The 14,954-nt window shown below is 44.0% G+C and overlaps 1 protein-coding gene across 2 annotated transcripts in view; it reads left to right on the top strand.

Moving 5' to 3' along the window:
* CHRNA7 (cholinergic receptor nicotinic alpha 7 subunit) overlaps positions 1-14,954 on the top strand; it is a 77,437-nt gene that overhangs the window by 11,996 nt on the left and 50,487 nt on the right. The window contains exon 1 of one of the 2 annotated variants that reach the window (XM_020784847.3): positions 7,436-7,739. The exons of the other annotated variant lie outside the window; for it this stretch is intronic. Within the exon in view, the coding sequence (XP_020640506.1) occupies positions 7,685-7,739 (55 nt within the window). The 5' untranslated portion in view covers positions 7,436-7,684. Of the gene's footprint in view, positions 1-7,435; positions 7,740-14,954 lie in introns of those variants that run through there. 2 annotated transcript variants of the gene reach the window in all.

The following is a 14,954-nucleotide window of genomic DNA, read 5'->3' as shown; positions in this document are numbered from 1 at the left end:
CACTCCTGTACCGATGCCTGACTTTTCTATTGCTAATTGGTAGTTTCTCCAGTCTTGAGTTTGCCTGAAGCAGGACACCAGCTGTGATCAACACACCAGCCTGCGATTCCCAGCTAGAGAGAAGACAGTGAGAGCTAAGTACTCTCTCTTGGATGACAGGTCTTCCACTCAAATAACACTCTCCCTTCTCCTGCATTTCAGGAGATGTCATGAAGACCTGGATTGTTAAGTTCTAAACTTCTGTTCAAGAACGGAAATAAAAATTAGCGGCAATAAAAGATGTGGCCAAGGTGGGAATGGACTACATGAACCTTGGGGGTCATTTCCAACTGAAAAAAAATTATGATCCCACAAGGAAGTGTTTCAAGGGCTTTTAACTACTACTTTTGTATATTGCTTTTATTGCATTTTTGAGAGAAACTGGTAATTTGCAGTTTTAGATGCTCTTGCCCTTTGTGGTTCGAAAGCTTGCAATTTATGTTTTAACAGTGTGCTTTGACGTAGAGTGTTAGCTTCCCTCCATTCTCAAAAGGATGGATGAGATATAAATTATAACCCTCAACATCGGGTTGGTCTCTAAATCAGCCCACCTGGATACCCATCTCTGTTTGCCCCATATCTAGGGGCCCAAATTTTGTGCAAAGTTGGGCTTCCAATGATGTTTTTAGCTTCAAGGGTTCCAAGGAAACCATTCAGAGCGAAGGCAAGTTAACCCCCTAAGATGGGAGGAAACAAGGCTTCATTGGGAATGAGAGAGAAAAAAGTGATGGGTATACCATGTTACATACAAAAGGTTGCGTTGAACAAACCTAGTAGGAAGCTGTTCTTCTGAGTGTTTTGATCTTTAATTCAAAAGATTCCTATGAAGCAAAACCCTAGCCAACAGCTACACTGGTTTGGCTAGATGTACATCTGTCAAGGGATGAATTAGGTAGAATATGCTGACAGATGATGGACATGATTTGACAGATTAGACAGCCTTGTCCAGGATTCACGCAAAACAGCAGACCTTTGTTGAAAAAGGCAGTTCCCATGATGATAAAGCTCATTAGGAGCTGTGTGGAAAAGATGGATGGCCAATAATTCCATGGAAGAGTCTCTCTCTTTGCATGTGTAAGCACCAAGATTGAATGTCCGGCGTCGTAGATAGCATATGCAGAGAAAGACTTCAGCCTGGAGAGATGCTGCCTATGCAGGGAGGTAGTGTGGTCAAGATAGGACCACACACTGGAGCATCTTTGAAAAGGCCATGGACAACGTGATGCCCAAAGCACTTCTCAATTCCCAGGACCTGCTAGAGCAGTGGTTCCCAACCAGATGTTCTTGGACATACATCTCCAAGCACAGCTTCACCGTTAGCTGTGCTGTCCAGGATTTCTGGGAGTTGTCCTCCAAGAACACCTGGAAGACCCAAGTTTGGGTACCATGGCATTAGAGGCGGAGCCAAGCCAGGCAACAACCAAAAGCTGTGACAAATCAAAATTGAATGTTTCTAGAAGACCCCATCAGCTTCCATTTTTTTAGGGCTTTGTTTTGTGAAGGTTGGGGAGGTCCGTCACCTTGTTAATTACAAAACAACTCTTCCTGGAAGTTTCTGAAAGTTTTTTTTAAAAATCATTTTTGTAGGGTTTTATTTTGCTTTATTTTTTGGCAAGGAGACATGCGAAGCACATAAAAAAACAGTCTTGGTGAGCATCAGGTGGTTCTCCAAGCTGCACGTGGCCCATTTGAAATGAACTGGCTGGCCTACCGGCGACACTACGTATGGCCGACCCCCAAACATTTACTGCCTGAGGTATAGGACAAGAAGACACCCATCCCGTTGCACATTCAGAAACTGACATGAACTACAAGTTGGCCCATACGTCAAGTATTGAAAAAGAGATGAGGTCTTTCACTCACCTGACGGAAGCACACTGGACTCAGGAGTCTAGTGCAGAGCCTTCTCCTTCCAGCGAAGAAAATGACCGGGTGCTCAGAGGGAACCATGGAAAAGCTACTCCTGCAGCCGTTCCGAACATCTTCCAAAAGAGGCAGTTTCCTCCTTCCGCCTAACAGTAGGGTCGGCCTTGGCATAACGCAACAGGTGGCAGAAAACTTTCAGCTTCTTTAGATCTCAGCCCCTCCTTCTGAGTGTCAAAGAGCAGCTAGAAGACAGAAACTAATCATGACTTTAGTTCTGCCTCGGTGTTTGCCACTGATTATGCTAGAGAGGAAATTACAAAGAGTGGCATTTCTTCCTTAATTTATTTCCTCTCCCCAAAGAGGCAAAGTCAGAAGCAGGAAGGAAGCGGGGTTCGGAAAGATATTTTCCTTAGTCTTCTAATATGTGGGATAATACGAAGTGGAGGTGTTCAATGGGAAATCATAACGTATTTTCCTGCAGTAACGTGAGAAACTGCACTGGGGAAATAAATGCAGCCAATACCTTTTTTTTTTGTTAAACTGAAATATTTAATGCTTTATAAATGTCAACAGTGTTTCAATGTATTTTTCATATGAACCACTGCTGGTGGATGATGGAGAATATTCCCTCGGTCAGCAAAGACCCCAAAATGACAAAAGGAATTGCTTTACACTTGAATTTTTCTCACCTAATCACCACAACACGGAGTGACTCCTTTTATGTGTGATTTTCAGCAGCCTGTGATTTTTTAAGTGCTGTTTGGATAGTTCAGTGGTTTTAAGCCAGAGGTTGGGAGTTCGATCCCCCCCTTGAGCTTTTTTGGCAGGGGCTGGACTCCATGAACCACGGGGTCCCTTTTCGGCCCTGACATTCTCAAGCAGTCTAAGATTTCCGGGATGTGGACTTCAACCCCCCAGCTCCAGAAAGCGGATTCCATGGGATTTATGAGATTTAAGGCGGTTGAGCGAAATGTTTGCTTTGCTTCCGAATGTGCTAGATGATAATGGTGTGGTTTGGAGAACTGCAGAATATCCTACGTGTGCTCATCAGTGTCAATGAAATATTCATATGGACCTTCAACAAAATGAATTTGCCTGCCCCCCAGATCTGTGCTTGACAGCAGCTTTAAGTAAGATCTACTGTTTTTATCCGTGTGTGTGTGTGTCTTCTCTGGCATGCCCGAGGTCGTTACTGATCTAACGATCCTAAGAACTGGCAACATTCTATAGATAAATGAAGCTGCCCCTTTGGCTGATTCGTTATTAATGTTATATGAAGATGTTCCAATAGCTTTTCACAGTGATCAGAATTAGGATGATGGTCTTTTGAGAACAGTGCGACAATGTGAAGACCCCCCCCCAAACTTTACACAAAGGACAGAAACAGGTAGAAGGTGAGACCCTCACCAGTTTGGGAATCCTGTTACGCACCTCAGTGGGCGTAACGATGATGATGTCATAATTAGCAGCTGATTGCTGCTGATTTCAGGCACGTTGCTGCTGATTAATGGCGATTTCAGGCTACCTCTGACTTGCACACACTCTGACAAAGTGGCATACACCCTTAATTGTGACAGCAAAAATTTTGACAAGCTATAATTTGCCCCTGGTGATGATGTCACCACTGCTATGTATGAGGAGCTTTGCAACAGGATTCCAGCCAATATCAGCATTGACCTGTGATAATTTTATAGTCCCTTGTGGCTGAAAATGAGGGGAAGCCAATAATGCATGAGTGGGTGACATGAGAGAGAGAGACTGATAGAAGTATGCATGTTATGGGGAAAGAGAGAGAGAATTGAGTGAGAGAGGACATATTCAGGGATGTCTCTATATGGTTTCTTCCTGCCATTTCTCTCTGACCAGGGTTAGAAGGCCTGCTGTGCTTTTTCCTTCTTAGCACGCTTTATGTTTACAGGGAAGATGAGTGACCGTCTTTGCCTTGTTTTATTATTGCAGCAAAAACAGACGTACCACGAACCAATACATTCAAGGGAAGAAGCATGAATCTTTAATATGCGTAAACACCAGAAAAGGAAAGACTATTAAAAAAAGAAAAAGAAGGGGAGGAAAAAAAGGGGGAAAGAGATTTTTAAAAATTAAATTAAAACCCTCCTCTACTTGCTGCCTTGCAAATCTGATTATAATTTCAGTAGAAATGAGGCAAAGGTAATAAATTCATAACCCTATAAATGCTTCCTTGGACAGCTGTCTTGGTGAACTCAGTGGGATTTGCTCCCAAGTAAACAGACCAAGGGCTATGCAGGAGCATAAAAAATAAAACAAAATAAAAGGGGTAACGGTGTATTGCTGTGATGGGGTTTAACAAGTGATAACAGGGTTCAAATTTTGCATGCTGGTTGCAGAATGCTTTAAATGCAAAACTTCAAGGAATGACCCACATTGTTGTTTCTTAGTGCTGTAGTTTAGCCATGCCTCCAACTTCTTAAGAAATCTGATCACAAGCAAGGCTCACAGGGGGAGGGAGAGCAGCTCAAAGGCTCTGCACAACCGCAACCGATTTCTACGCATGACTCCTTCAAAGTAAATCACAGTGGCTCTTATTTCTAAGCAAAAGAGCATTCCGTGGCATAGTTTTGAATTTTTGGTAAAATTCTCTTTTGTTGCCATACTGTAGAAATACAGAGACCCACCAAGAAGAATAGCTCCAAATTCCCCAAGTAGTCCACCCCTTTCTCATTGACTGGCACTTAATAACTCACTTTGAGTTGTTTGTAGGAGAAAGAATAAAAAAAAATCTTTACTTACAGTTGGTTGAAATTACAGATTTACATAGGCACTTCTCCTTTCAACAATGCGGGGGTTTGGGGCTCCAGACCCCCAGTTTGTTCTCTCTCTGTCTCTGTTCTCTATTAGGGTTCTCTTCCATAATGTTGGCAACTCTTTCAAGACAGAACTGTGTGTAATGAATCCTAAATGTCTTTATGACCCCCTGATCTAGAGGCTGAATCTGAGATGTTGTGTTTGGAGGCATATAGACCACTTTGATGCCTTTGGTGTTGAACTCATGCCCTTGTTTCTGAATTTACTGAATATTGATTGATTCATTGAAAAAAATCTCTCTATAAAAATCCATATAGAATTAGACCCATGCAATTTTAAGAGAGAAGTGTACTGCTTTCTTTATTGCACACATACTAGCAACCAACTGAACAGATCAACAGCAACAACTGCCACCAGCTGATGAAAGGGAGGGACAGAATACACAGCAGAGAGTTCTCTTTGAATTTTGAAAGCTAGAAAGGATGATTGGTTAGTGCTGGACAGACAGACAATCGCCCCAGGTCAGAAAAAGTCCCTCCTAGTCACTCAAACGACAGGCAGCATGCGAGGTTGCAAAGAAGACTCCAACACATTCTGAGCTGGCTTCCCCAATAAACAATGTGGATGTCTTCATGAGCCTCAAGCACAGCTAAAATCTATGCGTTAAAAAAAAAGATGTTTGACTTGCATTGATTTTGGTATCCCAGTGAATTAAAAAAAATACAGCCAGGAAAAAAAAACTCTTACAGCTCAGTTTTACATCCATGGGTGTCCATGGCATGGGACGAGGTATGCTTGCTCCCCCAAAATTCTAAATTTATGATTATTTTGCTGTACGCTGGCTCAGTGTTAAAACTGCACCCAGATGTGTGCAGTAATTCTGCTGTGGAGCTTTATCTGCCTCGCCCTGCAGGCAGTCTTGAACACACAGAAGACCCATCTGTATGCTTTGAAGGCTTACTTACAAGTAAGTGACTTTGAATGGCAATCTTCCAATATTGACTCCACTCTACCGTGGAAGACTTTCAAGGCTGGAGATTTGCAACCCTCTATAAATTTCCCAGCAGCCTCGAGATAACCTTGGACTACGGTGCCCATCCTTCACAGTCAGCACAATGGGAATTTTTGTTCAATACCACAGGAGTATGGACTGGCATCGACAGAAACGTTGAGCCTGTGGATACGCTCTTTGTTCCTGGTGAGTAGCCCTTGCCTTTTTGGCTAAATTTATATTGAGAGCAATGCTTTCCCATGTCAGCTTCTTGAGAGTTCAGTGGTTTTCACCAGGCACAGTGTTTTTAAAAAAACCAGACTTGGGGGTGGGGCAACATCCTTGGATGTTGGCTCCCTGAAGTCTGTATAGTTAGAACTTTCACACGAAATAGAGAATCTTGTCCCCCAATGCCTCAAATTCCTTGAGAAGCAGATCATCCCTGCTTCTTGGGGGTGAAAGCAAATCCCACTGTGTTTGAGAACACCCATTGGACTCTTCCAAGGATCACTGGGGTTCACAGAACTGTTGAGTTGGAAGGAAACTCAAAGGCCATCTAGTCCCACCCCTTGATGGTACAGCTAAAGTATCTCTGACATTTTCAGGACAACAGTATCTCAACCTGAAAAAAGAGAGACCTAGACCCCATTGATGCTGGTTGGATAGCTCTGTGGTTTAGGTCTCTCGCTGTGGAGCCAGAGGTTGGGAGTTTGATTCCCCCACTGTGTGACTCCCAGGGGTAAAGCCAGCCTGGGTGGCCTTGGGCAAGCTGCACCATCCTGGGGTTCCCCCAGAAGAAGGGAAGATGGGAAACCCCTTCTGAGTATTCTTGACCTGGAAAACCATCAAAAGGGTCACCATGTCAACACTGACTTAATGCCACCTGATGAAGATAATGATTAGCCCCCCATTGAAATGATGAATTTTCAATCACACGTTGATTCAGAAATAGCCCCCCCCCCCGGCCTTATGGTAAGATCCTGAACCCTCCCAACCTCATGGGATTGTGAAGCTAAGCAGGGTCAAGCTTGATGAGTACTTGGAGAAGGGGGCTGCTGGGGTTTCGGTTGGAGTTTGCAGAACCAGAGGTGGTGGGTTCGATCCCCCTACGGTGCCTCCTTAACAAAGGGCTGGACTTGATGATCAGAGGGTCCCTTCTAGCTCTAGAATTCTAAGGTGATGATGGTAATTCTGTCCAAATCCCGGTAACCTGCAATCTGACTTCTTAGTATCGGGTTAGAGGGAATCTAAAGGCAACTTTTGACCTCCTTTGGTCTTCATGGGAACTTCCTCCCAAGAGAGAAGGGCGAAAAAGGATCTCAGTTCCTTGAGTTTTTCTGCAGCTCCTTCCTGGAACCCCCCCCCTCCGGTTTGAGACCCTGGAGAGGAACACGGCTGTCCAGCCGCCTCTTGGATGGTGCAGAAGCGCCTGCAGGCTCGGGGCTCCGAGACTGGAAAGGAGCCAAAGGGGGGGTGCTGGAGGGGGAAGGCCAAGAGGGGTGGGTGGGCTGGAAGGCGGATCTCAGGCGAGAAAGGGGGGGGCGTCCTTCAGCTCTTCTATAAAGCCAGCTCGCTCTGCTTGCCTGCCTTGCTGGAGCGCTTGGAGAGCGTTGCGCTTCTCCCGCTGCTGCTGCTGCTGCAAAGAGACTCGGCGGTGGATCTCCTCGGAAGGAGGGAAATCCGTCACGTGGGGAGAGGAGGAGGAGGAGGAGCAGGGCAAGCCAGCCAGCCAGCCAGTTTGTGGGCGATTAGCATCCGAGCGCCGCGGCTGCAGCAGGCAGTTGGCCACGGAGAGGAGTCGCTGGCCACCGGGAGCTCCCGGCATCTCCTTTCCCCGGTTGCGCACGGCATCCCCCGCACCCGGCGCCGGCCAGCCTCCGCTCCGGGACCCCCGAGGGGAACTTTGGGGGTTTTTCCGAGGCTGGGGGTCTGGCAGAGAGACGCCTGAGCAGCCCCTGGCTTTTTTACCGGGGCTGCGCGGCCGGTGGCCACCAGGCGGCCGCGATGGGGCTTCAGGAGCTCTCCGTGGTGCTGATCCTGGCCGGGGGACTCGTCCATGGTGAGTAGCTCGGTTTTTTGGTTCCTTCCTTCCCCGGGTCCCGGCTGGGCAAACCGGGGCTGCCTCCTCCTCCTCGTCTCCATCCGAGCCGGACGGAGCTGGAGTTTGGAGCGCGCCTTTACGCATTTCAGCCCCCTTTTCCTTCCGCTCCTTCCTCTCCAATCTCTCCATCCCTTGCAGAGTGGGTCCAAGAGGCTGCCTCTGCCCATAGGAAGAGTGCCGAGTTTGCTTTTTCTCCGTCCGAGCTTGGTACGATTTTGGAAGGCTTGAGACGGTAGTGTGTCAGTCAAAATCCAAAAGACTGAAAAAAAGAGAGCAAAAATTTAAAATAATAATACTGTAATAAAAAGGAAAAAACTCATGGCACCTTTATATCTTATGTTTTAAGAGATAAAGTCCACTTCTTCAGACATAGGGCGGGAACTTCTTAATTTAGAACCTTGCCCCCTAATATAAGCATATACATACCTGCACATATTTATTTATTTGTTTGTTTGTTCATTTATTCAAGCATGCCTTCATTTATTTATGCCTTATTTATTTCTATCATGCATGCTCACAGTTCTCCTGGCCTTCCTTTGGATGGGACTTCCAAAGCAGCTCATCGAAAGCAGCCTGGAAAACAATGAATTAAAATGGCTAGTGCAGGAAAGAAGGGTAGAAATGATGAGGAAGAGATGATAGGTAGGCCAACATCAGTAAAACTGATGTGAAAGAAATCAACTTCTGTTTTTGCTTCTGTTTTTTAACAGGGTATTTGTTTGGTCCCTTTTGTATTTGTATTTTGTATATAAAGACTGCCTTTTAATGGGTCTCTTTTTAAGGAAAAAGGCAAAGTAATTTTTTTTAAAAAATAAAATAAAATAAATAAGCTTCCCATGTAAGTTTCCAGCCCTATACAAGTCTCTACCTGAGATGGGTGCCACTCAATTTGGCTTGCTTTTCATGCATACTTTCACCAGGAAGTTCCTCAAAGGGCCTCATCTGGTTTTTTTTTTTTTTTGGTAGAACTTCAGCAATGTGCTGAAGGCAGTGATATCCAATGGGTAGAGCTAGCTCACAGTCCATTAAACGCGTCCATATTAGAGTGAAAACTGATGGCAGCTTATGTCAGAAACCCCCCTTGCTTATAAACTTTGACATCCGTGCTGTCAGAATACGATGCTATATATAATATATTATAATATTAATATATTATAATATTCCTGCACTGCTCTCCATTTAAATCTCATGGTTTGCAATGCAAACCAAGAGCAATGAATCTGGCAGCTAAAAAGAAGAATAATGAGACAATGAGAAACAGTAAAATCATTTGAAACAATGGGTAACGGAAAATGTTAATGATCAGGAAAATTATCATGAATAATGACTGGGCAGAAAGATAGATCTCCACTTGATGGTGGAGATACCCAAGGGAGATATGGTTCCATGTGATGGATCCCCTAACAAAAAAAAATCTTAATGTGTACTATTGAATTTGGTTTTTCATAGGTTGGTGGGATCCAGAGTAGATTAAGCTTCTGAGGTCCCACTGATGATATAAGGATGTGGCCAATAGTGGTAGTAATAGTCTTAGAACTGCAGAGGTGGAAGGGATCCTATGGATAATTGAGTCCAGCCCCTGTCAAGGAGGCACTGTGGGGGGAATCAAACTCCCAACCTCTGACTCCTCAGTCAAGTATCTAAACCACTGAGCTATCTTTCTGAAAGTTCTCAGGTTTGGATGGACCATGCTCAAGTTGGCCAAATGTTGGGTTAGCGAACACATGCCTGCCCAAGATAAGTCTTATTGAACTCAACAGGACCTCTGAGTCAAGTTGCCTAGGACTGCACTGTGAGTTCAGTTGCTCAAACATTAATCAAAGAACTAGCTTCTTAAAATATCTCACAGAGTGGAGTTTCCCCAAAAGATTTGTAACTATACTGTAGGATATTTTTCATCAGTTATGTTGTGCTGCACAGAAATGCGATGCATTCATTTTTCAAACATTCTTTGGTTATTTGAATCTATAAATATAACATAATATTTGGGATAAACATCTAGCGATAATTTTCAATGAGTAACATGCAGGAAAGAAACAAACACACATCATAAAGGGAGCTCCGCCCTGCATGGAATGTCTTTCCACTCTCACTGCAACCAGGCTCCTCATCCTGAGCAGAAGGGCTTGGCGTCTGTAAGGCCTCTGTTGTGGATGGATTTCATTTCTGGCCTTTGGGGGTTCCAGCCAGTTAGCACCTTGGAAGGCCATAGAAAGAGGCGGTTGACTCATGAAACAAGCGACTTTATGTATTTCCCAGAGTCAGATCTGACAAATAGGATAGGAGGATGGGATTGATGGCCTGCCTCAAAGGGTTGTTCTGAGGAAAAAGGACTTTGCATGGGCCAAGATTCTTGTTAAAGAAGTGAATTCAAATGCATAATTTTCAGGGAACAAATAATTGCTTGGCAACTCAGAAACTGACCTTCCTTCCTTCCTTCCTTTGGTTGGTTGGTTGGTTGGTTGGTTGGTTGGTTGGTTGGTTGGTTGGTTGGTTGGTTCCTTCCTTCCTTCCTTCCTTCCTTCCTTCCTTCCTCTTTTCAGGTTGCCTTCTAAGACAGCATGCACATGAACAGAACAAACCAGTCACAGTTTGTGGAAATAGCTGCTTCACGTGATTTGTTTTAGGAGCCATCAAGTTACTTCCCATTCATGGTGACCCTAAATAGGATTTGAAAGCCTGTGAGATGTCCCAAGAGGGGTTTACGATTGCCATCAGTCACCGCAAATGGTTTTATATGACCAAGTGGGGATTTGAATCCAGATCTGTAGAATCCTAGTCTGATACCCTACCCACCCTGTCTGCTGCACCCCACTGGCTCTTACCACCAGAATTGGTGAGAGCCCGCGGCTAGAGTGTCAGACTACGGCTCAGGAGATGTGGGTCCAAATCTCCGGTCAGCCATGGAGGCTCGTAGTGGTGGTGGTGAGGCAATGATAATTCAATCTTCATTCGTCTCACATACCTTGAAAACTTTATAAAGGGCCACCACAAGTTAGATGTGACTTCATGGCACAGAACAGCCCAAGCAATGAGCAGCCCATAAATACAATGAAGTCAAGGCTGGTGGGAACATTTTCTTCTGAGTCTTTGAGGAGACTTGCTAAGACGCATGGTGAAAGTCTCCATGGCATCTTATTCCGGGAATTCAGAGCCACCATCCAAAAGGATGGATGATGAATTCCAGGAAGAATCCCATTCTTCCTGGAATTCATCCTCCTAACTACTCCTCTGAAGATGTGTATGAGGATTCTGGCCAAGCCCGATTCACATTTTCTACACAGGTACAGAAGATTCATGGAATTTTTCTCTTGCCTATCCCAGGCTGCCCACAGTGTGGTCGAGGGCACAACCGATTGTGCAACCGGGGGAAGACTGGGTGTGAAAAAGACCACTCAGGAAAGAGCTACCTTGCTTTGCGTGATTGTCCTTCCATGGTTGCATGGGCCAACGGGAGTCTGGCCTTTAGTTAAAGCAGGTTTTAGCTCCAGATTACAGTGTCCTGCATAACTGCAGCTACAGGTTGGTTAGCTAAAGACTCAATATGTTCTGAATACAGTTATATACAGGAGCGCTCTTGTGATACAGTGGGTCTTCCTCCTGAGTAACTGCTGTTAGGGTTGCATCCTAAGAGCCTTCTTATTTATTTATTTATTTATTTAAAATACTTTTGCTCCCTCTTTCTCCTGGAAAGGACGCAAGGTGGCTTACATCATTAAAAGGACCATCTTTAAAAACTAAAAAACAGTTAAGGATACAAATATATATATTTATATTAAAAAATAATGAAATAAGTATTAAAAATGAGGAATAAGATGAATACTAAAAACACATTTGAAAACAAGATATCACAAAAATCCAATTTGAAAAGCCCCTCTCAGACTGTGAGACATTGAGGGAAAGCCTGCCTGAAGAGAAAGGTCTTTTGCCTGCTTGCGAAAGGACAACAGAGATGGGGCCAGGCTGGCCTCCAGTGGGAGGGAGTTCCAGAGTCTCTGGGAACAGCCACTAAGAAGGCTCTCTCTCCTGTGTCTCCACCAAGCTGTTTAGGGCTTTATCAATTAAAACCAGCAATTCGAATTGTGCCCAGAAATGGATCAGCAGCCAGTGTAACAGGGGAGTTATAGGTTCCCTCTAACCAGCCCCAGTTAACTATCTGGCTGCAGCATTTTGGACTCCTTCCAAACATCGGCTTAGAATTAAATAAACTCTGTTTGTGAGCTAAGTTTGCAGAACATGCCAGGACTTCTCAGTGTAGGGCCGGGTTGCATTTATCATTCAACCCATTCCAGTAGGAGAGCTGTTGGTTTTGTTTTCCCCACGGGGTAAAAGGAAGCACTGAAGAGTGGATTTAATCAAGGAAACGGTGTGTGTGTAGGGGGGCAAAAGGATTATCCCCTTACAGTATTCAGTGCTATGGCTCCAGTGGAAGGAAGGTTTAAAACAAAATTCTCCGTATGCATTCACAGAGCAATTCTCTCTACATCCCACACCGTGTTACTTTTCTGCACGTAGGGAATCTTCATCTATAGCTCCTTACCTGCAGGAGAAATCATGGGATTTGAGGATATTATGATGCTGTTAATGTATTTATGCCTGTGGCAAGCAAGAACATGCGTCTGGTTTCTATTATACACTCCTAATTTTCATGGGGAGAAAATCAGGTTCTTCTGGAGGTTACAACACTTTTGATTGGTAGTTATTAGAGATGGGCACAAATTGGAAAAAATAGTGATTCATTTTGACTCATCAAGTTTGACAAATCACGAATAACACATTTATGATTTTTTTCTGATGAACCGATCCATAAATTTATTTTTGCATTTAAAACCCTATAAAATGCCTCCATCCCCCTGGGCACCTAGAGACACCAACATCACACAGCAGCTCTCCCTGACCCTTCTCTAAAATCTTTGCAGGTTTCCAGTGGGTCCCCGTGGGAAAGTGCCCTTAAGCGGCTGGCTTGGGGAAATCCAGTCTTCACCAATCTTTGCAGGGAGTGTAGAGAGTCAAGGAAAATTATCTGCAATTTTGGTTCCTGTAGGTGCATGGGGATCCATTTTATAGCCCAGTGAATCAACAAATCAAAAAAAAATCACTAAAAATTCACTGATTTGTATTCGTTAGGGGAATATATTTGTATGGATACAAATAGACGAATTCACAATTTTTGAGGAATTTTGCAATTTGATTTTAATTCATGCCTATCTCTAGCAGTTATGAATCAAAATGCAAAATGTGCCTTTCCACTCCTGGCCGTCCCATGCTTGATTGGGAGTGGACGGCCACACCTTAGTTCTGGAGCACCCGCTTTGTGTATAGAAAACTTTGCATCCAATCCTTGGTGCAGATCCATCTCCTGAAATCAGCACAGAACACTGCTTGATGGGTATCGTTATATGCTGTCAAGTCACTTCTGACTTCCGGTGACCCTATGAATCAGTGATCTTTGAAAGGATCTACCATTAGCAGCCCTGCTCACATCTTGTAAATTCCAGACCCTTTGGTTTGTTTTATTGAATCAATCCATCTCATGTTTAGTCTTTTCCAACGACCTCTAGCTTTTCCTAGCATTATTGTCCTTGCCATTGTCTCCTCCTGATGTGCCCTAAAGATGACAGCCTCAGTTAAGTTGTTTCTGTTACTAGTGAGAGTTTGGGCTTGATCTGATCTAGAACCTACACATTTGTCTTCCTGGTGGTCCAAGGTATCCATAGATCTGGGTGATGCCCCAGTGACTCCTCTAAGACACAGAGGACAGTGGTATTTCCAGTTTTAAAAAGATGAAAGGCAAAGCTAACAGATCTAGGATAGAGATTGCCTCCATATGTTCGAGAACAAAACCTCCATTAGCTAACACCAAAGTTGTCCCAGTCATTTGATTCCACTGGAAGAAAACTTTATACGCACTTGTGTGAGAGATGGCTCCATTACAGCTTTAGGAATACATGTACGTTCTCTACAGCATCTTGGATGAATTTATTGAAGACTTGTTGGTAATATATTAGTGAGATGAATGTCTTAGCAATAATGGATCTTGACAGGTCATTTTGACTCAAGTTGGCCTGCCATCCTTCTGTCATGGAGAGCCCTCTTTGCTGGTAATTTCCAAATTATCTCTCGCTGAATGCATATTTTGTGTCCCCCTCCCCCCTTGCCGGACCTTTCCAACAAGTTCATCTTTTTAAAAAAATGAAAAAAACTGTAATAGATTCTGGGCTGCAGGAATTGGAAATGGTTGAAAGGAAGACTTTTTCCTCTTCTTGAAGTTGCTTCCTCTCATTGGACACTGGGCCTTGGTAGCGTAAAACATATGTTTTGCTTTTCCAGAAATATTTCCTTAGACTGGCCGAGGGAAAAAGCTGTTTTTCAGTGGAACAAACAAAATCTGGCAGCCAGATTCTGCTTTTTAAAGATTCTGCTCTTTCTATGAAAAACCATACAGTGTGTTGTCTGGCTTTCTTTCTCTCTCCCTCCCCCCCCCTTTACTTGATACCAAGAGTAGACCTTTGGTCTAGAAGGGCAGGAGTTGCAATTCAGCAACATCTGGAGGGCCACATTTTGCCCAGGTCTGGACTATGCACCTAGTCCTTCTCAAGGGCTATTGCTTGAGATCTATTAGAGTGATGTGCATAAGAGTGGAAACAGACATTGTAGACAATGATTACAGCTGAATGCATTTTACTGTTGGCGAGACATGATTCAGACAGATATTTGCATTTGAGAAACCACATTTCAAAAGACTCCAGTGTTTAAGTCCCAAAGATCACTCTTACAACAGAGCAAGGCTAGTCATTGTTTTGTCTCACTACAAAGGAAAGTAATTTGCAAATTAAATTGGGTGACTAAAGCTCTTGCTACGCACTTAGACGCTTTCAGATGCTAAGGATTTATCTCTTCTAGTGATGGGTTGTCTGTTTCTGTCTTCAGAGGTATGATTCCCTTGGTAAGAGCCCTAACACTGTGGATCACTCTGGCTCCGATCTTGTGATGAAAAAAATTGTCTTTTGGAGTAAAACTCCCAGTATTCCACAGCTAACATGGTCAGTTTGAATTGATTGAATTGGTCACTGTCTTGCACGTATTACAAGTAGCTTTGTACAAGATCCTTTTGGGTTTGCTTCTGGCCATTCACTGCCTTGCGGGTAGTGTAGCCCATAAGAATGGCTTTAA

Source organism: Pogona vitticeps, chromosome 12 (genome assembly GCF_051106095.1).
Source record: "Pogona vitticeps strain Pit_001003342236 chromosome 12, PviZW2.1, whole genome shotgun sequence".
NCBI lineage: Eukaryota > Metazoa > Chordata > Lepidosauria > Squamata > Agamidae > Pogona > Pogona vitticeps.
Note: the sequence above shows the minus strand (reverse complement) of the source record. Positions and strands in the feature narration are given on the sequence as shown.